This window comes from Aulonocara sp. 'chitande type north' Nkhata Bay, linkage group LG4, assembly GCF_057382095.1.
Source record: "Aulonocara sp. 'chitande type north' Nkhata Bay isolate Kocher_YH1m ecotype deep benthic linkage group LG4, A_spYH_male_GT1.1, whole genome shotgun sequence".
Classification (NCBI taxonomy): Eukaryota; Metazoa; Chordata; class Actinopteri; order Cichliformes; family Cichlidae; genus Aulonocara; species Aulonocara sp. 'chitande type north' Nkhata Bay.
The window spans coordinates 37,137,041-37,157,959 of record NC_141347.1 but is presented as its reverse complement, the minus strand read 5'-3'; the positions used below and the strand labels follow the sequence as shown (position 1 = coordinate 37,157,959).

Sequence of the window (20,919 nt, the reverse complement as noted above, 5' to 3'; positions counted from 1 at the left end):
TAGAAGGAAAGTTTGGTGAAGAGGAAATGTTACTATGTAAATATTGCAATGAATTCTGTCCTGACTGGTTTCTCTCTACATCCAAAATCCTGTTTTATTTTACCTGCACTGACTCATGCCAATAATAATACTTAGAAAGACTAAAAGTAAGAAAAACTTGAACTGAATTGAAAGTCTTTATTGTCATTATACATAGTATAATGAGATGCACTTAATATAAATATAAATACACAGTACAGTACTTGATGACAGAGACCGACAGGCAGAGAATTGATGATATTTCAGTGCAGATTACTTGTGTGCAAGCGAGGGCGTAGATTTGGTTTTGGCGTTGGTGGAGACGGATGATTCAACCACCGACCCCTGCCCCGTTTCTTCTTTTTTCCTTTTTGTTTTTGCTTCTTGATAAAATAAAGGAGAAATATACTTCCCTGCATATGCTATTCTACGTGCTTTTAGACCATTTAAAATTACAATTCATAGTTTTATATGTGAATTATAACTATGACTAAATGACTAAGTATTTTAGGCTACGTCCACACGTACCCGGGTATTTTTGAAAACGCAGATGTTTCTATGCGTTTGCATCTTTCGTCCACGCGTAAACGGCGTTTTCGGTCACTGAAAATGGAGATTTTTAAAAACGCCTGCCAGGGTGGATATTTTTGAAAACTCAGTTTTTGCATTTATGTGTGAGCGTCAAAGATGTGCGCCTTTTTTGACGTCACACTGTGCCCATGTTATTGTTGGGGTGAAATAATTTCTACAATACTGTTACTGTTACCCTCTGCAGTGTTTAAATGCTCACATATACACACAGTTACTGTCCCTCCACACATATGACTCGGTTCTGCTTCTATGCCCCAGCTTTGTTTACTTTTTCCCACCGAGGCTTCTAGACTTCTGATTGGCCAACATTTCTGCACGGTTAGGAATCTAGCGCCACCTGCTGCTTTGGCATGTTCATAGCAGCGTTTTCCTTCGTTTCTGCCTTTATGTGTGGACGGGATTATTTTTTAAAACGAAAACGGAAAATCTCAGTTTTCAAAAATACCCGTGTACGTGTGGACGTAGCCAAAGACTAGTTTACTTCAGTCATATTCAATATAAATCAGGTGTCATACAAACATAAAAATAGAGTCATGACAATAAAAGAATATGACTTTAAGGACTTAACAACATTACTTCAGTTACACCAACATCTCTGACACATCAGCACTAAGGAAACACTGAATGACCTGCTGGGTTTTGTCCATAAAACTACTCATCTAAGATTACCACAAAAGATCTCTCAGCAAAATGATGCAACATTTTAGGCACTGTTGCCCCGATCAACTCAGTGAGCTGGGATTTTTTAATTCTAAACATGAACTACTGTTACAGCAACAGACATGGACTACATGTCCCACACAACAACTCAATGTTCACTATGTGAAGCAGCCAAACACAGGCCTGCTCCTCTCACTAACTGAGATAAACTGCTGGCATATTGGTTTTACATCTATACTGTCCAGTCTCTCCTGGTGGACAGAACAACAGTAAGACATTCCACATACATGCAGTCACACATGTGCTTCAAATACAGTCATGAACCAACAATTCAATTCAATTCAATTTTATTTATATAGCGCCAAATCACAACATAAGTCGCCTCAAGGCGCTTCATAGATACAGAGAAAAACCCAACAATCATATGACCCCCTATGAGCAGCACTTTGGCAACAGTGGGAAGGAAAAACTCCCTTTTAACAGGAAGAAACCTCCGGCAGAACCAGGCTCAGGGAGGGGCGGGGCCATCTGCTGTGATTGGTTGGTGTGAGAGAAGGAAGACAGGATAAAGACATGCTGTGGAAGAGAGACAGAGGTTAATAACAGATATGATTCAGTGCAGAGAGGTCTGTTAATACATAGTGAGTGAAGACGAAACACCCAGTGCATCATGGGAATCCCCGGCAGCCTACGTCTATTGCAGCATAACTAAGGGAGGATTCAGGGTCACCTGGTCCAGCCCTAACTATATGCTTTAGCAAAAAGGAAAGTTTGAAGCCTAATCTTGAAAGTAGAGATAGTGTCTGTCTCCTGAATCCAAACTGGAAGCTGGTTCCACAGAAGAGGGGCCTGAAAACTGAAGGCTCTGCCTCCCATTCTACTTTTAAATACTCTAGGAACAACAAGTAGGCCTGCAGAGCGAGAGCCAAGTGCTCTAATAGGGTGATATGGTACTACAAGGTCATTAAGATAAGATGGGGCCTGATCAAGTCATCATCCAATTCCACCTGTGATCTTCTGTCACCATTACTCTCTGAGCTCTGTGTTGGTTCTGTCACCTGACAAATAGGACATACATGACAATAAGAATAAAATGTGTTTCTGTCACTTTGTGCAGATCTTGACTCATCAGTAATATTTGTAGCGTGAGTGCATTTTTAAAACAATTTGTGCACACTGCACTACAAGGTGGAATATTTGCAAAATCAGGACTACCTCATGACATTTTGTCTCAAAAATTAACCCTATGAATATGTCAGAGCCATTAGGATAAAATTATTGTGTCACCAACATTTTAACGTTAGACATATAATTTTAACAGCCTCTGTAAACTAATATCCTGGCTCGCTCGAGGCTGCTGTTTTCTCTGACAGTTTCAATCAAAATTAGAAATGCTGCTCTGAGACTGAGAGAACTAATAGTGCTGCATGTTTCCAAAACACGTTATTCATGGTTACATACAGTTTCAGACTGATGTGGGCCAAAGCCTAGCACTTGGCTTTAAGTGATTTACAGTAGAGCAGGGCGATATGATCAAAAATATTTATCACGATATACATTTGAAAATTTGCGATAACTGACGATATAATTGTCACAAGAAAAAATACTTTACAACTCCACAACTTTATTAGTGCAAAACCCATCAATGTATTTTCACTTAAACAAGCAGCTGTTACTTGTGCAAACTCCTCGCTGACAGTTTAACCAAAAGGCATTTCCAGTGGAAACTGGCCGACACATCCTCAGCATAACCATGTATAACATCCACAAAACTTAAAGAGGTTATACACACACAACACTGTAATATTATGCTGAAGCACAGTACGTATCACTCCACGAGGCTCCGCCTACGACAGCCGTAACGCTCCGACAATCCATCAAGCGGTGCGGCTTCGTAGCTTAGCAAAGTCGTACTGAAACATCTGACAGATGTTCGAGCGCCGTGCACATAAAATCGTTTCGAGGTCAGTAAACACAACCAGAGTTCAGACATAAGGCACACGGGATTATAAGGAGCTCTGTCGACTTTCAGAAAAATCAAAGTATTGATTTTAAGTGCGCCGTATTTTCCAAACAACACGGTAATAACGACGGCCCGCTAGCATGCGCTACCAAAAATAGTGCTTTGTTGTGTATCTGACGGACGAAAGCTAAACCAGTTCCACACCAGTGAAGCTGCAGCATTTTTACAAACCAGTTCTGGTTCATCTGTTTCATTCAACGATCGGCTTTTGCTCTTCTCGTTCTCCGTCATACTTTTTCCGCCATGTGCGTATGAAAACAAAGGCACAGCGCATGCGTGTTTTATGGATTGCATTTATATAGCACTTTTCAAGGCCCTCAAAGCGCTTTACAATGCCACTATTCATTCACTCTCACATTCACACACTGGTGGAGGCAGCTACAGTTGTAGCCACAGCTGCCCTGGGGCAGACTGACAGAAGCGAGGCTGCCATATCGCGCCATCGGCCCCTCTGGCCAAGTAGGGTAAAGAGTCTTGCCCAAGGACACAACGACCAGGACAGAGAGCCCAGGGATCGAACCGGCGACCTTCCGGTTACAGATGCGATTCCCAACCCCCTGAGCCACGGTCGCCATACTTCATTTTCTTATCGTTGCCCAACATCATACCGGTATTACCGTGAACGGTATGATGTGGCCCAGCACTAACTTACAGGTTTCTTTGAAAAATACTTTCTTATATCCAGGTTCTTCCTCTTTGCTGCCATCCTCCTCGCAGCGCAGGTTTGCCGCTGCTAAAACTAAACAGAGCTCCCTGAAAGGCTCAGCCAATCATACTGGCCATATTTGTCACATGAGGTAGGACTCCAGTAGAGAACTAATTTCACTCTTTCTGCACCGCTGGGTGAATGAGACGTTGACAGATCTTTTTTTCCCTTTCTATCAGGTTTGATTTCTCTATTGGTGGGGACAATTCAATAATCTCTAAATCTACGCCCTTGTGTGCAAGTTTGAGTTGAGTATGGTGATAGCTTTGGGGAAGAAGCCTTCCCCGAGTCTGTTTGTTCTGGCCTGAATGGATTTGAAGCGCCTGCCAGAGGGCAGTAGGTTGAAAAGATGGTAGGCGGGGTGGGTAGTGTCCTTTGAGATGTTTCTGGCCCTGCTGAGACAACGGGAGTTGTAGACAGCAGACAAAGAGGGCAGGGGGCAGCCGATGATTTTTTGTGCTGTGGACTGAACCAAACCGAAACAAGAAAATGTGCTCTGGAAACTAAAGCGAATTAAAAACTCAAAATGAAATAAAAATAAAAAATCATTTGAGAGTATAAAACTATGATAACTTTGAGAGCAGCTAAGACGAGGGTGGAGAGTGGAAAGGCGACTGGTCCAGATGAGATCCACCGTTCTGCCATGAACTCCAGTGAATATGATGTCGGCCCACCGTGTGCAGCTGGACGTCTCCTGGAAGGATTTCCTCAGGTTCAGGAGTGTTTATGGGGAGTGTTGATCATTCTTCCAGAAGCACATGTGTGAGGTCACGCTGGTGTTGGAGGAGAAGGCCTGGCTCACAGTCTCCGCTCTGATTGGTCCCAAAGGTGTTGGATCAGGATGAGGTCAGGACTCTGTGCAGGCCGGTCCTCGTGATCGTGATCGGTCAGTCCGGCGAACATGCCGCAATTGTTCTAGAGTCCAGTAGTGGCGTGGTTTACACCACTGCATTAAACACTTGATGATGTAATGCTTGTATGCAGCTGGTCGCCATGGAAACCCATTCCAAAAAGCTCTCTGCGCACTGTTGTTGAGCTCAGCTGAAGGCCACGTGAGGTTTGGTGTCTGTGGTAACGTACTCCGCAGAGTCGGCGACCTCTGTGCACTCTGCGCCTCGCACCACGGTCGACCACTTCATAGCTGAGCTGCTGGCGTTCCCAGTTGTTTCCACTTTGTTATAATTCCACTAACAGCTGACTGTGGAATGTTAAGTTGTGAAGAAATTCCACAGCTGGACCTGTTGCACAGGAGGCATCCTATGGTAGCGCCACGAGGGAGTTCCCTGAGCTCCTGAGAGCGAGCCCTGCTTCCACACATTATTTCTGCATGCCTAGCTGCTGACTTTAAACACCTGCGGTCATGGAGGTCATGGAGGTGACTGGGACACCTGAATTCAATGATTTGGATGGGCGAGTGAATACTTTTGGCAGTACAGTGTACCTCTGTGGGTGTGGAGAAGTCTAGGAGAGAGGATGACGCTGGTGAGCCACACCACCAACATGTGGCTTTATGCTGAGGAAGAGCTGTGACGTTAGACCTGATGGAGAAATGTAGATGAGAAGGAGCTTCTGTGTGTTTGTGGATCAGAGGAAGCAGATGACTGACGGTACTGCACGAGGAACCATGAAGGAGTATGTGAGGGTGGTGCAGCATACGTATGAGGACAGCGCTGAGGTGGCTGAAGGTGGAGGTGGGAGTACAGCAGGGATCTGCTCTGAGCCCCTGCTTTTTTGCAGTACTGATCGACGGGATGGCTGATGAGGCCAGGCAGGCGACTCTGTGATCTGCAGGAGGAAGGAGGGAGGATGATGATTAATCTGATGGCAGGAAGAGAAGAGGAAGAGCTCAGAGAAACTTCGTGGATGCAGTGAAGGAGGACGAGCCGCTGAGGAAAAGAAGCGTCTTGCCGCTTCTACACTACATCTCCCAGAATCCTCTGGGCTGGTGTTGGTGACGTCACATTCCCTCGCCCCGGTCCGCTCTTTCCCTCCTCTGTTTAAGTTTTGGTTCCTTTGCTTCTGTTTGGGTGTTTGTGCCTGTTCGTTTTAAAGGAGCTCGGTGTGTTTGTGGGAGCGGCATGGGTCCCGTGGAGGTGAGGCTTGCTCCGTTTATCTCACCGGAAACAGGAAATAGAGAAACCGGCTGATGTTTGAGAGTAAAGCGAGCTTCGTGCTGAACGATAGAAACAAAGAAGTGAACGAGCTCGGATTAGTTCCAGGTTTTACCGGAAAACAAACTCCGTTAAAAATTCCACTGAATTTAAATTCGAGTCTTTAAAAAGTTTCAGGCTGAGGTGAATGTGATGTGCGATAGATTTACTGACCGGAAGTGATCAGTATTAATAACAACCTTTGTTCCGAGTCATCTGTTTATAGAGACATGCACGTTCATTCACAAACTGTTTATTTAAAGCTGATTTACACTCAGGTGAATAAAGGTGACGTCACATGACTGAATGTCCTACAGCACGTGGTAACTAAGTGTCCAGATGTCCCTGCACAGGTGTGGCTGCTCACCTGTGTTGTGGCGCTTGGACTAACGCACCTGTCTGTGTCTGCAGCTGCTGCACATGTCCGTGTTCTCTCAGAGTTTCTCTCCCTGCGGCCGCTTCCTGGCAGCTGGAAACAACTACGGCGAGATCGCAGTGTTCAGGTGAGTCAAACGCACCTGGTTCGACTCGGCTGCGAGGGCCACACCTCTTATTTGTCACTGCTGTTTTTTTCAGTTTGTCTGCAGCTCTGAGTCCAGACGCCACCGCGCTCAACCAGAAACCTGTTCTGACCTTCACGGGTGAGTGTTCGGGCCAAAGGTCGCCCTAAACCATCCGAGCCTCTGCAGTATGGCGAGGGCGTCACAGGTGTACCTGCTGGTGTTTTACACCTGCAGACTCGAACAGTGGCATAAAAAAATAACAACGTGATGAGAACCCAGGAAGTCTGAGCTCACTCACATGAAAACACACTCACCTTTCCAGCCTTTTGTTTGATAGATCCAGACATTTGTCTGTTTCCCGTCACACTGGACGCTCTTGTGAGGCGCTAAAGCGTCAGTGTGTTTGGTGACAAACATCTGCGTCATGCTGAAAACACGCTGGAAATAAAGAATCAGTGAAAACGTGAAGGTTCCAGCTGATTTTAAACCAAAACTCTGGATTTAGCCTGCAGGTGGAGTTCCAGGTGTGTTTGTGAGTCAATATTTTTGAGGCTCATTTTATTGTGATTTTTTATTTGCTGCCCTGTGACGAGTTCTGGTTTCATTGGGACTTTAGTGGCCGTTTATTGTGTCCGTGTTGATGTTGGACACACTGTCCTCACAGATTCCTTTTTGGTCTTTTTGTCCTGCAGCTCATGAGGGACCGGTCTTTTCCCTTCTGTCCACTGACTGCCACCTGCTGAGCGCGGGAAATGGCGAGATCAGCGCCTGGAGCTGGAGCGAGCTCACCAAGAAGGTAACCTGGAACGTCTTCAGGGACACATAGATGGAGAGGGAAAACGAGTTTGCCTGATTTTTGTGTCTCTGCTTCCTCAGAACGTCAAACCTCTGTGGACCCGAAGACCGAACTACAAGTGAGAACCAGTCTTCCACCCCTGCCTCCTGTCTGCCTCCTGTCTGCTTCCTGTCTGCCTCCTGTCTGCTTCCTGTCTGCCTCCTGTCTGCCTCCTGTCTGCTTCCTGTCTGCCTCCTGTCTGCTTCCTGTCTGCCTCCTGTCTGCTTCCTGTCTGCTTCCTCACTCACGCATCTGCTGTCTCCTTACAGATCCAGCCTGGAGATCCCAGAGATCAACTCCATGACCATCAACCCCAGAGTGAGTACAGCTCCACCTGTCTGCTCTGCTTCTCTTCATCGCGTTAAAGCTGGCCCGCCTCTACGAGCAGAAAACACTCGAACCTGAAATAAAACACAAACCTGTGACAGTATGAAGAATATTCTCCTCCTCATCATCCTCGTCGTCAGAGCCACCCTTTTACTAAACCTTTATTTGTTTTTGGATGTTTTATTGAGGTCCTTTTATTATTCTGACTTCTTTTCATTCTTTTTGAATGTTATTTAATTTTTTGCTTGTAGAAGGGATGCAGCTGCAGTCGGGGCCTTTTCTCCGATGATAATGAGGATAGTTGTCTTTCTGTCGGACGTGTCGCTCCGACGTGTAATGAGGAGTTGTGTTTGTGTGTCAGGATAACAGCCTGGTGGTTGGAGGAGGCGATAACAACATCCATGTCATGGACCTGGAAAACGGTGTGTTCAAGGTGAGTGGGGAACGTTGACTCCATGTTTTCTCCTTACAGCACGTCGCTGTCGTGTGTGTGTGTGTAAATGCTGACTTCTGCTGTTAACGTGTGAGTCTGTGGGGAACGACTCACTGCTGGAGCCTCTGCTGGATGTCAGAGGAACTGCAGGTTTTATGCCTGGACGTCCGTGTGTGCACTGAACTGTTTCAATCTGATTTTCATGGCAGCGTCTGTTGGGGGAGTTCTGTGTTTCCATGGTGACAGGTTTGTGTTTTGTCTTCAGACGGTGCTTCAGGGTCACTCGGACTACGTCCATTGCGTGACTGTAAGAGAGAGGGAGGCGGAGATCCTGTCGGGGGGAGAGGACGGAGCAGTGAGGCTGTGGGGTGAGTTCACAGGAAACATGGGGCTGTCGGGAGGATGATGATGGTGAAGATGGTGGCGAGGAGTAGGGGTGGGCGGTATAAACAATATACAGTAGAAACGATATGAATTTGGCCAACGTGGGGTTTTGACTATACCGCTCTACCGTGATGGCGCATGTTGATGATCTCATCAAGCTGCGCCTATATATCGTTACCGCACATGCTTCAAATTATACTGCAATATGGATTTTAGGCCTTATCGCTCAGCCCTAGTGAGGATGATGGTGATATTAGTGACGATGAGGATTTTGGTGATGGAGGTGATGATGAAGGTGATGTGTTGCTGTTGCAGACAGCAGGACGGGTCAGTGTGTTCACTGCATCGAGGTCTACAAGTACGAGGTGAGTGCCAGAAAGCGTCGCAGACTTCCTGTGATGATGTCACTTCCTCTTTATCTGAGGATAAACACAGGTGTGTGTGTGTTTCAGGTGTGTGCGCGTCCTCAGTACGGTAAATGGATCAGCTGCGTGACCACCGACTCCGACTGGATGGTGAGAAAACGTTTCCTCGCATCGCTGTGACTCCTCCCCCTCCTTCCATCAAAGTTCACTTTGATGAAAATGATGTCATCTTTGATCTTTGATCACAGCTTTAACCGTGAAAACCTCTAAAGATGAAAGTCTTATTTCTGAGTCAGACTGACTCTGTGAGGACTCGTGTTGTGTTAGAAACAGGTGATGGACTCCAGGTGAGTTCAGGTGACGTTAAACTGCGAGATGAAACGTTCTCCTTCGTTCTTGTTCTGAGGTTTGTTGTTTTTACAGATGTTTCCTTAGATTCCAGATGTGTAAGATTCTGAACATGTCTGACTTCCTGTTCTCACAGCTGTGCGGCGGCGGACCGTCTCTGTCTCTGTGGCACCTCCGCTCGCTGTCACCGACCTCCATCTTTAACCTGAGCGGGTGCCAACGACAGTCCACCTTCCATCAGGACTTGGTGAGGAAGACGCTTCAGTCAGTGTTTGTCCATCTGTGCTGGTGCTCGCTCTGGTTCACTTCCTGTGATGCATTTCCTGTAGATCCTAACGGTGGGTGAAGGTGCGTTCGTGTCGCACTGCCTGCTGGGCGGCGAGGTCAAAGCTCAGATTCCCTGCACGCCACAGAGCCTGAACACGCTGCAGCTCAACAACAACAGCACCGAGCACCGGGTGAGACCCTGAATGCAGCACGCACATCCTCACGCAAACACGGAGGTCACATGACACGACAGGTTCACGAGTGAAGTTTAACGCGTTTCACACTTCGCTATTTCAAAAGTCCACATATCACACCTGAGCCGTGACAAACTGAGCGTGTGCAAACACGGCGGGACAGTACAATGTGGCTCAGTGCTGATTGGTTGAAGCTGGAGAAGACAACCGGAACATCCTACACATTAAAAGTCAGCAAGGGGTGTGGCCAGAAGAGAGAGGATGTGAATGAAGACAGAGCGACGTCAGGTTTTTCCCCCCAGTGTTAGTGAACGTGTCGTGTGTTTCAGGTGCTGACGGTCGGCGGCAGCAGCGACCGTATCGACGTGTTCACCAACCTGTCCTACAGAGCGTTCTCCCTCAGATTCTGAACTCCGAACTTCATGAGACCCCACGCACGATAAACTGTCTGTTCATTTTCCATGTTTTTATTTGTTTTTGGGCGTTTTGTATCAGCTGTCTGTGAGCTTCTTTAAAGAATAAACATATGAAAATAAAAGCACACCACGCTTCACTCTTCTTCACCAGCTGAGCTCTGATTGGTTAAACCAACCACCGAAGAGCCCACCCTGTGATGAACAATTGAACTTTGATGTTCTGATCACAGGTGTGCGCTCATGAAAGTGTTCCCAACTGAAATCAGCGCTGTGACGCTCCTACGAAAGCTTTTAGATAAACTTTATTAACACAGCACACACGCACACTCTGCTGTCAGTTCACCGGTTTGTTTCTGATTAGTCACATGCTGGAAACTCCGCCTCTTTCACTGACACAGATGAACCTGTGAGTGAACAGGAAGTAAACGGCTGATTGACAGGTGTGTGTTCACACCTGCAGCAGGTAAACAGAAAACAGCTGATTGGACTGAAGTGAACACATTTTATTTAATACAAAAAGACGTCATACAAAACAGGGACTAAAACTTTATTTAAACTAACAGAAACAGACTCATGACGCATTCAAGGAGCAGCAGAGAAATCGGTAATGGGTTTCGGCTCTGATGACGCCCATCTGCAGGTCTTACCCAGCATGCACGGGGAGCAGTGGGCGGGGTCTCAGGCTGCAGACAGGCAGGCCTGCTGGACGCTGCGAGCCCAGGTGTTGAGCAGCTCGGTCACCGAGTGTTTGTCGGGCAGCTGCAGCAGTTTGGACGTCATGTTCCTGTGAACTGTCTGCAGGAAGCTGTTCGCACCTGAAACGCACGCAGTCGATGATGTCATCACCACACGTTCCCAGATTTAAGTTTGAAGACAAAAACACTTTAAATGTCCGACGGCCATCTGATAGAAACGTTTCTACTCTGACTCTATCCTCCCTCTTCAAGGCCACGCCTCTGTGTGGCATCCTGATTGGCTGCCCCTCACAAACGCTCTTATTTCCTGCTCTAATTTAGACTTTTGTGAATTTATGCTTTTAAGAGTGTTTTCACCTATTTATCTGCATTTTGTTTATTAATACTTTTATTGAGCCTGTGGACGTCTCTGTGGATGTGCGGCTCTATTGGGTGATGAAAGATGGCGGTGGTGGGCGTGTCTTACCGTATTGCTCTCCGTCATCGGCCCAGTGCGGACTCTGGTCGGGATAATCGGCGGGAACACTGAGCTGCAGCGGAGGAACGCTGGGAAGGTTTTTATCGTCTGAAAGAAAAATCAAACACCAATAAGGTTTCACTGTGTGATCTGAAGTGGGCGGAGCAGTGGGCGGAGCAGTGGGGGGCGGCGTTCTCACCCAGCTTGCAGATGAGGTGCACGGTGCCGTTGTTGCTGCAGTACGCGGGGTCGAGGTTGACGAGGAACTTGACGTCGAGGCGCGCCACCTCGCCCTGCAGGATGTTGGGGATCGTCTGCCGCTCGTCGTCCTCGTGCTTCCTCTTGCGCCCGGAGATGTTCGGCCCCCTGAGGAGGACGCGACGCTGTGAATATGACCTCTGACCTGTAAAGTGTAGCGCGACGTGTGTGTGGTACCTACATGATGGGTGGTCCGTGGATGGCACTCATGGCGGGGGCGAAGGATCGGTAGAGGGAGTGGTTGAAGACGGGCGAGCGGATGTTGGCCATGACGGCGTCCAGCAGCGGCTGACACAGGTACTGTTTGTTGGTGGCCACGGGCGGGGGAGGGGGCGTCGGCTGAAAGGACAGGAAACACAAACAGAGGCTCAGACTGGCGTCGACCCTCTGAAGATTAGAAATGAGAGGAGGCGCTCGCCTTACCACCGCCATGTCGTTCTTCAGCTTCTCCAAAGCGATCTCACATTTCTGCAGCGTCTTCAGGGGACACCTATAGGTCAAAGGTCAGGAAAAGGAGGTCAGGAAGTGTAGCGAGGAGCAGCAGCTTCAGCTGTGAGCTTGGAGGCGTGGCTGACATCACTTCCCATATCTACAGTGTTTGTGTTTTCCAGCTGTGATCACGCGACCACAGCTGGAAAACGCCGGACTCCTAGTGTCTGATGCGAAGACGTGGAGCAGGCTCTGGGTGGAGGCGGCTAACCACGTCAGCCGAGTTTGGATTGTTTCACGCACAAATCGAACCTGAAAGGAATGAATCCCACCTGGTGCTGGGGTCGGTCAGGATGTTCAGCAAGCTCTTCATCTTACTCAGGTCCTTCTTCCTGTCTGAAAACACAGAAGAAAGCAGCTGAACTTTAACCACGCGTGGATGCGTTCAGGACGGGCACCGGATCAAACCTAAACGATACGCATCCCTGTTCAGGAGCAGAAGTTTCCCTTCTTTCGAGCGATCTGCTGATTCTGTGACTTTGCAGTGGACTCGTGTTTGAACATCATCAACATGAACGACTCGATCATGTGTTTCTTCTTCTCCTCACTTCGTGTCACATGACTGCCCTTCTAATCATGAGCTCCTCGCTTCCCCTCCACTTCCTACCTCGACATCGTCTTCCTGTTCATGTTTCCTATCAGAACATTTTTCCTTTCCGACTCTTCCAGTCATGATCATCGTGCTTTCGTTTCTTTAGTAAGAGGAGGATTTATCCTTTAAATCTCCAAGTGTACCATTACCAAAGATGAACTCCACGAACCTCAGTTTGGGAACCCGTGCATGTGTGTGCTGTGGCGCCTCGGAAGGAGGTTGTGATGTCAGCGAGGCGAGCGGCTCACCTTCGTTTTTGTCGATCTTGTTGATCATGCGGCGCAGCGGCTCGATGTACTTGGAGAGCTGTTTGAGCTTCTCCATGTACTGCTGGTCCTCCAGAGACGTGGGCCCCGCCGGACTCATCACCGAGCTCGGGTTCACTGAAAGTTTCACAATAAAAGCCGGTGAAACTCTGAGGAGGGAAAACAGACGTGTGTTTCACCTTCTCTGACCTCAGTGTGTGTGTAGCTGTGATCGAGGTGCACACGACTGCGCCGCTCAGCGGCGTGGTCAGCGAGCGTGACGGAGCTGCTGCGTTCACGTTATTCTGAGCTCTGTGAAAAGTTCCTTCCAGATGTTTGTGGGGTTACCTGGAGTACTGAGTGGCCCGGGGGAGGGCACGCCGTAGTTCTGGGGGGTTCTGGAGTTGGCGGGGCTCGGCGACGGCTGAGGAGACGGGCTGGGCTGGAAACCCCCCGGAGACGGAGTGGGACCGGAGCTGTGGGAGGAGCCAGAAGGAGTTAGACTCGCTGACAGACATGTAACCTGCGCCGATTCTGTCCTGTGACACCGAGCGGGTCAGAGACCAGACGCAGACGTGAATCTGAACTCGCCTCAGCCAGAGGCTGACGACTGGCTGACCCACTGCTGTCCTGAAAGGTCAGCGGTGTGGTCTATTTACTGGACGTACCTGGCCGAGTTGGGCTGTGAGGTCGGGGGTTGGGGTGACGGCTGCGGAGGAGGCGGCATCGACTGAGGAGTCGGGACCTGCACCGGTGAGGGCGATGACATCTGCTCGAGGTGATTGGACAGACAAGGAAAGACAAACTAGCCAATCAGAGCACAGAGGGGAAGGCACGATGTTTGTGTGCGTGAAGCAGCTCCATGAGGTCGTTAGAAACTGTCTCCACCTCATGAAGCTGCTTCAGACTGAAGAAACATGAGGACGAGCAGGTGAAGGTCAGAGGTCACACTGGGGATAAATACCTGCGGTGTCATGGCCTGCACTCCCACCACGCCAGCTGCAGCGGTGGTGGCGTTTTGAGGAGGGATGGGGTTCAGAGGTGCTCGAGGTAGCCGGGCTGGAATCTGCATCCCAGGACGAACCAGCTTCAGAAGAAACAAAGCACAGGTGAGCAGAGAGGACAGGTGAGACCTCCGTCTTTCTACACCTGTGAGGACCAGCTCAGATGTTCCTGCAGGTTCAGCTTTGTGACTTGAGCAGTGAGAATATCAGGTGTGGACAGTTTAACCTACAGTTAACAGGAAGCGGTCGCCCCGGAGCAGGCGAACCTGTCATTTTGAGTTTCCTGTTTCTGCTGCCGTGAAGCGTACTCCCGACACCTGCTCTACAATCTCCTGCCGTTTGTCTGATCGTCTAAATAACTCAGAGCTGATGAACCTGAGTTTGTGGCGGCGTCCTCACCTGTCCCGGCATGGCGGCTGCAGCGGCGGCTGCGTTGAGCTGTGCTTGCGCTGCGGCCTGCTGAGCTTGCTGCGCTGCCTGCTGCTGCTGCTGCTGCTGCAAGGCTGCACGGGCCTGTTCTCACACACACACACATAGCAAAGCATGCAAGCAGAGGAAGGGAGCACTGAGAAAATTCAGACCACTGGAGCAGGAACTGCAGACTGATCACAGCCTCTGGTCGGATTTTCATTGCAGACTTCCTGTTTTACTTTGAAAATCTGATTCGCTGCTTTTTCAGGCGTCCAGTTTTTTAAATGACAGCACTGAGTGAAACTGTGCTAACTTATGTTATGAATTACAATCTTAAAAACAATTTCTCTGACTCGATTTGGACTTTGAACGCTGAGACACCGACTGTCTGGCTGTGATTCAGTCGGAGTTACAGAACCAAACCTGCAGTTCTGTCTCACCTGGAAGGCCTGCAGCCTCTGCTGCTGCTGGTTCAGAGAGACGTGCTGGGATGGCATCTGTCCGGCCAGAGACTGAGACACCATGCCCGACTGCTGCTGCTGCTGCTGGGAGTGAGGAGGCATCTGAACCGGCTGAGTCTGAGCCTGGACCTGCTGCTGCTGCACCATCTGCTGGATGGACTGGGCCTGGGCCTGAGCCTGGGCCTGAGCCTGGGCTTGGGCTTGAGCTTGGGCTTGAGCCTGGGCCTGAGCGTGCTGCTGGAGCTGCATAAGCTGCAGCCTGGACTGGTGCATCTGTAATCAGACAAACACAGCTGATGAGTAATGAGAGGAAAGCCACTCGTCTCCCCTCACAGCCACTAGCGATCAGAGCGGTGGTTTCAGGGTGGCCAGATCGCAGCTGTGAGCTCGGGGCACTAAACTTATCCTCTGTAAGGCAACTTAAGGCACCGCTGGAAGGTTAGCTTTAAGTTGATTTTGCAGAAACTGTTGATCACTAAAAGTCAGATTATTTCTTTATGTCTTTAAGACATTCCTGCAGTTTAACTCATTGGTGTGTGTTATCTGGCTTCATGGACAGATAGAGCTGGGTGTCATCTGCATAGCAGTGTAAATGTATGCTATGTCTTCTAATGATGCTGCCTAAGGGAAGCATGTATAATGTAAACAGAATTGGTCCTAGCACTGAACCCTGTGGAACTCCATAATTAGCCTCAGTGTGTGAAGAGGACTCTCCATTTACATGCACAAACTGGAGTCTATTAGATAGATATGATACAAACCACTGCAGTGCAGTACCTGTAATACCTACAGCATGTTCTAATCGCTCTAATAGGATATTATGGTCGACAGTATCGAACGCTGCACTGAGGTCTAGCAGGACAAGCACAGAGATGAGTCCACTGTCAGAGGCCATAAGAAGATCATTTGTAACCTTCACTAAAGCTGTTTCTGTGCTGTGATGAGCTCTGAAACCTGACTGAAACTCTTCAAATAAACCTCTGCAGATGATCTGTTAGCTGTTTATTTGCTCTCACAGTTTACAACTCATCCCGTCTCTGGATAGAGCTGATTTATGCAGAGAGGATCGGACTTTAATCCCGGCACCTACGCAGCATTTACTCCGCCTGCAGGGAGTATGACCTGGTCTCACCTGGTTCTGCTGCTGCTGGTTCTGGGCCTGCTGTTGCTGCTGCTGCTGCTGCTGTTGGAGCTGCTGCTGCATCTGCTGCTGCTGTGCCCTCAGCTGTTGCTGCACCTGGAACTGCTGCTGCTGCTGCTGGATGGCGTTCTGCTGCTGCTGCTGCTGTTGGATGGCGTTCTGCTGCTGCTGCATGGCGTTCTGCTGCTGTTGTTGGAACTGCTGGAACTGCATGGCGTTCTGCTGCTGCTGCTGCTGCTGCTGCACCAACTGCTGCATAGATCCCGGTCCGCCGACTGCAGGGGGAGAGAGAGGGGGAGATGAAGCAGCGGGCCAGCGTGCGAGGCCAGCTCTGGACTCTCAGACACACACCGTGCTAAAGCAGAGACTGAAAATCAGGCCGGCTCTGACGCCGAAACGTGGCATGTAGACGCAGCCAGCCTCCACCGAACACTCGGAAGATGTGCATTTACAGCAAACACCACATGGAGGAAACACTCACTGGCTTGTGGGTTTCCAGCCACCCCTGCCATGGCATGCTGGCCTATCTGCATCGGCCCCATGGCCCCCATGCCACCCACTGGAGCACCGGCAGGGCGAGGCCCCATGCCAATGGCGCCAGGACCCCCTCCAACCCCTGTCAGGGTATTCAGGGCATTCATGGGATCTAGCAGAAGGGTAGACAACAGACCATATTAAGCAGCTCCAACATGCACAGCAGAAATCATGAACGCCATGAGTCCGGTACAGACCGGTCCAGCAGAGGACAGAACACAGCAAAGAAAACAAATGGGGCGGGGGAGGGGAGACCAGAGAGACACGAAGCCCACCTACCTGAACCTCCATGAGCCTTCTTATCTGCAGAGAGGACACAGCCGTCAATAACTCTGATCAAGGATTCAGGGCTGAGCAGCAGATCCACTCAGCTAAATACACAAACAACTCCTCTATATGAATGTGGAGACAAGCTCCGCCCCTCTCTGAACAGCACAGGTGTGAATAAACAGCAGACATTTACAGGTTGCTGTATGAGCGATGTGAGTCAAAGTCACGTTTGCTGATTTGAAAAAGCGTTTGTACCCACAGGAACGAGACTTCCTGCTCACTCTGCTTTTGTGGATGGAGTCTGTAAAGACTCACTTCCTGCCCGCCGGCAGGTAAATCAGTGAGGGTGCGTTCTGCTCTCAGACCGACTGCTGAGCACATTGTCTTTCTAACATGAAATATAAAATTGTGTTTCTTGTTTTTCCTGAATTTGATGCTCAAATGAATCAAAAGCAACAAACGACCAGATTAGTGCGTGACTGTGACCTGCAGTCCAACGCCAGCTTCACCCATAAGATCGGCGACAGGTCATTGATCTGCGATCACTAAGGCACGATGCGCTCCTCGGATACTCACGGATGTCTCTGAAGTGAATGATCAGCCGGGCCACCAGAGATAAATACTCCTCCTGAGGAAAAACCAGACACATGGTGCAGAATTTACATTCACTGAACGACGTTCGAGGACATTTCAGGAGAACGGCGACATTCACGGCTTCATTTAAATACTTCAGTGTGCATTAAACCTGCTTCTGTTATTCTGCATTTTATCGTGATATAAAAAATGCAGCTCTCTAGCTTCAAACAACCTCTAAAACCAGTGATCTGCTTCCACAAATAAGGCTGATCAAATAACTCATAAACGGTCCCAGTTTGTAGTTTAATAACCAGTCTGCTGGTGCGATCTGGCTCTCCTGTGTTTGTTTTGTCCCCTCAAACCTGCCCAGCAGGTGGCGTTAACACTGATCAGTAACAACTTTCACTTCTTTTGTAAGCCAATCATTTTCAGAAAGCAGCGTCAGCAGTAACTAATCCAGACGCGGCGGCGGTGGGCGGGACTCACCCTGGATTTGGCTTTGACGTAGACGTGGTTCTCCATGTCCGTGCCCGACTTGTGCGTGGTGTTCGAGGTTCCTGCCTTCCTTATGGCCTCTTCGCTGCAGGAATCACACTCATCGTCACAAACACACCTTGATATCTTCATTGGTCTCTGCATTCACCCCCACCTCCCCAGTTACACTCATTCATTCACCGTGAGCATCACATGCATAATTTAAAACCACGACACTGCACATGAACCGGACCTGTGAGAAGACACCACAGAAACGACTCTAAGCAGCGAACACGTTAAGTTAACACGGCTCAAATCGCAACGCTGAACCAATCCTGGAACACCACAGTCTGCATGTGGATAAGGATCCTGACGGATAAAGACTGTACGGGGACGTCAGGATCGCTGAGCCGGGGAAACGTAGCTGAACGGGAAAGGTGTTTTACAGGAAGTTATTAATGTATTAAAATGTGTTTATTTTGTTACAACTGCGAGGGCAGGTTTTATATCTTCTTTATTGAAATAAAAGCACTTGTTATCCAAATCTTCTTCTACAACAGTTAAACTAGTCACACGTGCCAGCTGTTTGCTGTAATCTTTGTATATTACAGGTTCTGATACCTAATAATGAAAAAAAGTCTAAATCATGATGAAAAATAACGACGTAGCTTCTATAAATGACCTGTTTGCTGCTGCTGCTGTGGGACAGAGTGGTATATTTTGGTCCGACGTTACATGTTCGGATGCTTTCAGACCTCGCTAACTTTTTGATTATTGGCAGAAAGGACATGTCACGTCTTTCCTAAATGCAACAAAAGCTTTTGGATCTTTCCCACCGTCAACAATAATGTTCCCTGTTCTGCATAAAGGAAAAACGGCACAGGTGGAAAACAGCAGTGGACCTAAAGCAGAGCCTTGTGGTACACCGCGAGGAGCTGTTGTTTACATCGACATACAGATTTCTTTCCACTAGAAATGACACGAACGACCTCACAGACTCCACAGCACTGAGTTTGGATGAAGACTATGATCTGCTGCTCTGCTGAGCTCTATTGCTTCTGTTTTTACTCGGACAGTACATCAATGCACTGTATCAGAAGCCTTTGGAGGACAGTTCAAACAGTGTGCCCACTTTAAACCTAATCTGAACCCAGGATCAACAGAGTATCCTGACTCAAACTTTCATAACACCTCTTTCAGATTATTTAGATTCAGGTCTGCCTTTTTTCAGCGTCCCTTATAGGAGTGAATGGAACATTGTGACAGTGGATTTGAACCCATTCAGCCTGATGAGCAGCATTTCTCTCTATAAAGATGGGGACACTCTAATCTTTATTAAAAGGACCTCACTGCTGTAATCCGCTGCTTTCAGGAATTAATCCACACATGTTCACGACCCACCTGAAGAAATCCTCCGGTTTCGAACCGGCGACCTTTCCCGTGTTAAACCAAAGCAGCCCTGAGCTGCTTGTTTTTTACTTTCCTGACTGTGTACGAGCAGAAGAGCGGGAGCGTCACGTGATCTCACGCTGACTGTAGCCGCTTATTCACACTACACAGCCTGACTTTCAGTCATGCTGGTGAACGTTCTCACAGCGCAGATAACTGTAACTCATTAGCTTCAGCAGCTAATGGTGCTAACAATGAAAGTTGACAGAAATGATCTGTTAGCGTCATTTTGTCCATTTTCTCTTCGCCGAATAGAAGCCACCATCCGGACCTTTCGTCCTCTGTGTCCCGTCGTGTCATCAGATCCGAGCTCGCTTTGCTTTTTTACCGGTTTTTCTTAATTTAACGTTTTCTAAACGCCTGCTCAGACATGACGCATTTTCTAACAGCGCCGCCTTTAGCTTAGCCTGAGCGGCTAACACAAACCAAAACAGTGACATTAAACAGAACAACAGAGACTTTCTCACATCTGAGCCACGACTTTCTGTCGGAACTGTGGGCTCCTCCAGTCGCTGTCCGCTCCCGACATTTCCATGGCGCCGAGGAGGTTTTTCAGGAGAACTGTGGCAGAATTCCTGGATGCTTCCTCTCTGTTCTTCCTCCTTCTACTACGGGATAATGGCGGCTTGAGTCAATACGCGCTGCCGCCGCCTGCTGGACGGAATAGTTACTGCACCGAGGAAAACTGGGGCGGCCACGAGGACACAAAGGGCCCAACGAGACCCCCCAAACTCCCACTGAGGAGCCTGAACCCCAGACTGCAGAGGGACAGCTGTGATGTCCATTTTGATCATTTTTCACATTCACTTGCTTCTGTCTGAGATGTTTACCTCTTTACAGGTGCTGATTGACACCTGACTCACTGCATTGCTCTCATCATCACTGTTATTCATGGAAAACAAAAATCTAAATAAATGAAACAAAATATGTGAATGCTGGCTGCAGCAAACAAAAGACAAACACTGAGGCTTCAGAATAATTAGTGCAGAGTCAAACACTGACAGCACGCTGGCTACTTTTTATATAAGTCTGTGATTTTATGATTCTGCCTCATTGTGGCTCTGCCCATCAGCCGCTCTGTCCTGAACACCTCAGCGACACCTGATGACACCAGAGTGGACCGACAGGATGTGAGCAGACTGTTCTGGATCCACCGGGCTCGCCCAGGAGGCGTCCTGCTCAGATGCTGGATGATTGATTTGAATACATCTGAAGAGCTGCTGGTGTGAACCCAAATCCCTCCTGAAGCTTCTGCTGGATTTAAAATTATTTAAAAAATAAATAAATCTAAACAGTGAGCAGAAACATGTTTTAGGTTCTTTATTGACCCTCTGCGTGGACGACGACGTTCTCCACATAGAAACAGAACCAAATCAATGCAGTCATCATCATCACTGTAAAACAACTGCGGTCACAAGGTATGTCCCGATTCATAGGCCGATTACATCACAGCCAGGTGACAAAGGCTGTCCCGATTCGAAGACTCCTCCAAACGAGTCCTCCTTTTCCCCAGATTTGAAGGATGGATCGGGTGTGTCCTTCGTGGCCCACCTATCCCAGAATTCAGTGTGGCCCAGCCAATTCCAGTTTCCAACAATGGCGGCAGCCTTTAGCGTTAATGTTACTCTTATTAATCTTTCTGG

General features: G+C 48.5%; 2 protein-coding genes across 14 annotated transcripts; one reads left to right on the top strand and one right to left on the bottom strand.

Annotated features, from left to right (window-relative positions):
• The first annotated feature begins 3,158 nt into the window (after positions 1-3,158).
• Positions 3,159-10,342, top strand: thoc6 (THO complex 6). Of its 4 annotated transcripts, none has more exons than XM_086290347.1 (13): positions 3,159-3,233; positions 6,560-6,651; positions 6,725-6,789; positions 7,344-7,447; positions 7,528-7,565; positions 7,756-7,804; positions 8,175-8,246; positions 8,512-8,614; positions 8,946-8,995; positions 9,083-9,145; positions 9,480-9,590; positions 9,673-9,801; positions 10,134-10,342. In XM_086290347.1, exons 2-13 carry the CDS (start codon positions 6,569-6,571, stop codon positions 10,212-10,214), a joined length of 948 nt encoding a protein of 315 aa, XP_086146473.1. In that variant the 5' UTR covers positions 3,159-3,233; positions 6,560-6,568; the 3' UTR covers positions 10,215-10,342. The 4 variants fall into 4 exon arrangements, with proteins under 4 accessions (XP_086146473.1, XP_086146472.1, XP_086146470.1 ...); XM_086290346.1 differs by lacking the exon at positions 3,159-3,233 and adding an exon at positions 5,934-6,091; XM_086290344.1 differs by lacking the exon at positions 3,159-3,233 and adding an exon at positions 6,136-6,426.
• A 366-nt stretch (positions 10,343-10,708) lies between these two features.
• Positions 10,709-19,912, bottom strand: med15 (mediator complex subunit 15). 10 transcript variants are annotated; one of them, XM_086290334.1, is made up of 18 exons: positions 19,744-19,910; positions 17,840-17,933; positions 17,354-17,405; positions 16,787-16,810; positions 16,455-16,619; positions 15,965-16,248; positions 14,812-15,105; positions 14,360-14,473; positions 13,921-14,043; positions 13,625-13,725; positions 13,305-13,432; positions 12,960-13,094; positions 12,392-12,455; positions 12,054-12,120; positions 11,812-11,969; positions 11,572-11,738; positions 11,382-11,480; positions 10,709-11,035 (listed from the first exon to the last, which is right to left on the bottom strand). In XM_086290334.1, the coding sequence occupies exons 1-18, from the start codon at positions 19,809-19,811 to the stop codon at positions 10,899-10,901; spliced, it is 2,274 nt and encodes a 757-aa protein (XP_086146460.1). In that variant the 5' UTR covers positions 19,812-19,910; the 3' UTR covers positions 10,709-10,898. The 10 variants fall into 10 exon arrangements, with proteins under 10 accessions (XP_086146460.1, XP_086146458.1, XP_086146462.1 ...); XM_086290332.1 differs by having other exon boundaries at positions 11,812-12,120; positions 19,744-19,911; XM_086290336.1 differs by lacking the exon at positions 14,360-14,473 and having other exon boundaries at positions 11,812-12,120; positions 19,744-19,912.
• Between the last annotated feature and the right edge of the window lie 1,007 nt (positions 19,913-20,919).

Excerpts from the sequence above, each read along its gene's own strand:
- thoc6 (XM_086290344.1), top strand. The coding sequence starts at position 6,379 with ATGCACGTTCATTCACAAACTGTTTATTTAAAGCTGATTTACACTCAG. Across the intron at positions 8,615-8,945 it reads CGGAGCAGTGAGGCTGTGGG|ACAGCAGGACGGGTCAGTGT; the intron begins GTGAGTTCACAG and ends TTGCTGTTGCAG. Across the intron at positions 9,591-9,672 it reads CCACCTTCCATCAGGACTTG|ATCCTAACGGTGGGTGAAGG; the intron begins GTGAGGAAGACG and ends CATTTCCTGTAG.
- med15 (XM_086290332.1), bottom strand. The coding sequence starts at position 19,811 with ATGGAAATGTCGGGAGCGGACAGCGACTGGAGGAGCCCACAGTTCCGA. Across the intron at positions 17,406-17,839 it reads ACGTCAAAGCCAAATCCAGG|GAGGAGTATTTATCTCTGGT; the intron begins GTGAGTCCCGCC and ends GTTTTTCCTCAG. Across the intron at positions 13,726-13,920 it reads TGCAGGCCATGACACCGCAG|ATGTCATCGCCCTCACCGGT; the intron begins GTATTTATCCCC and ends CACCTCGAGCAG.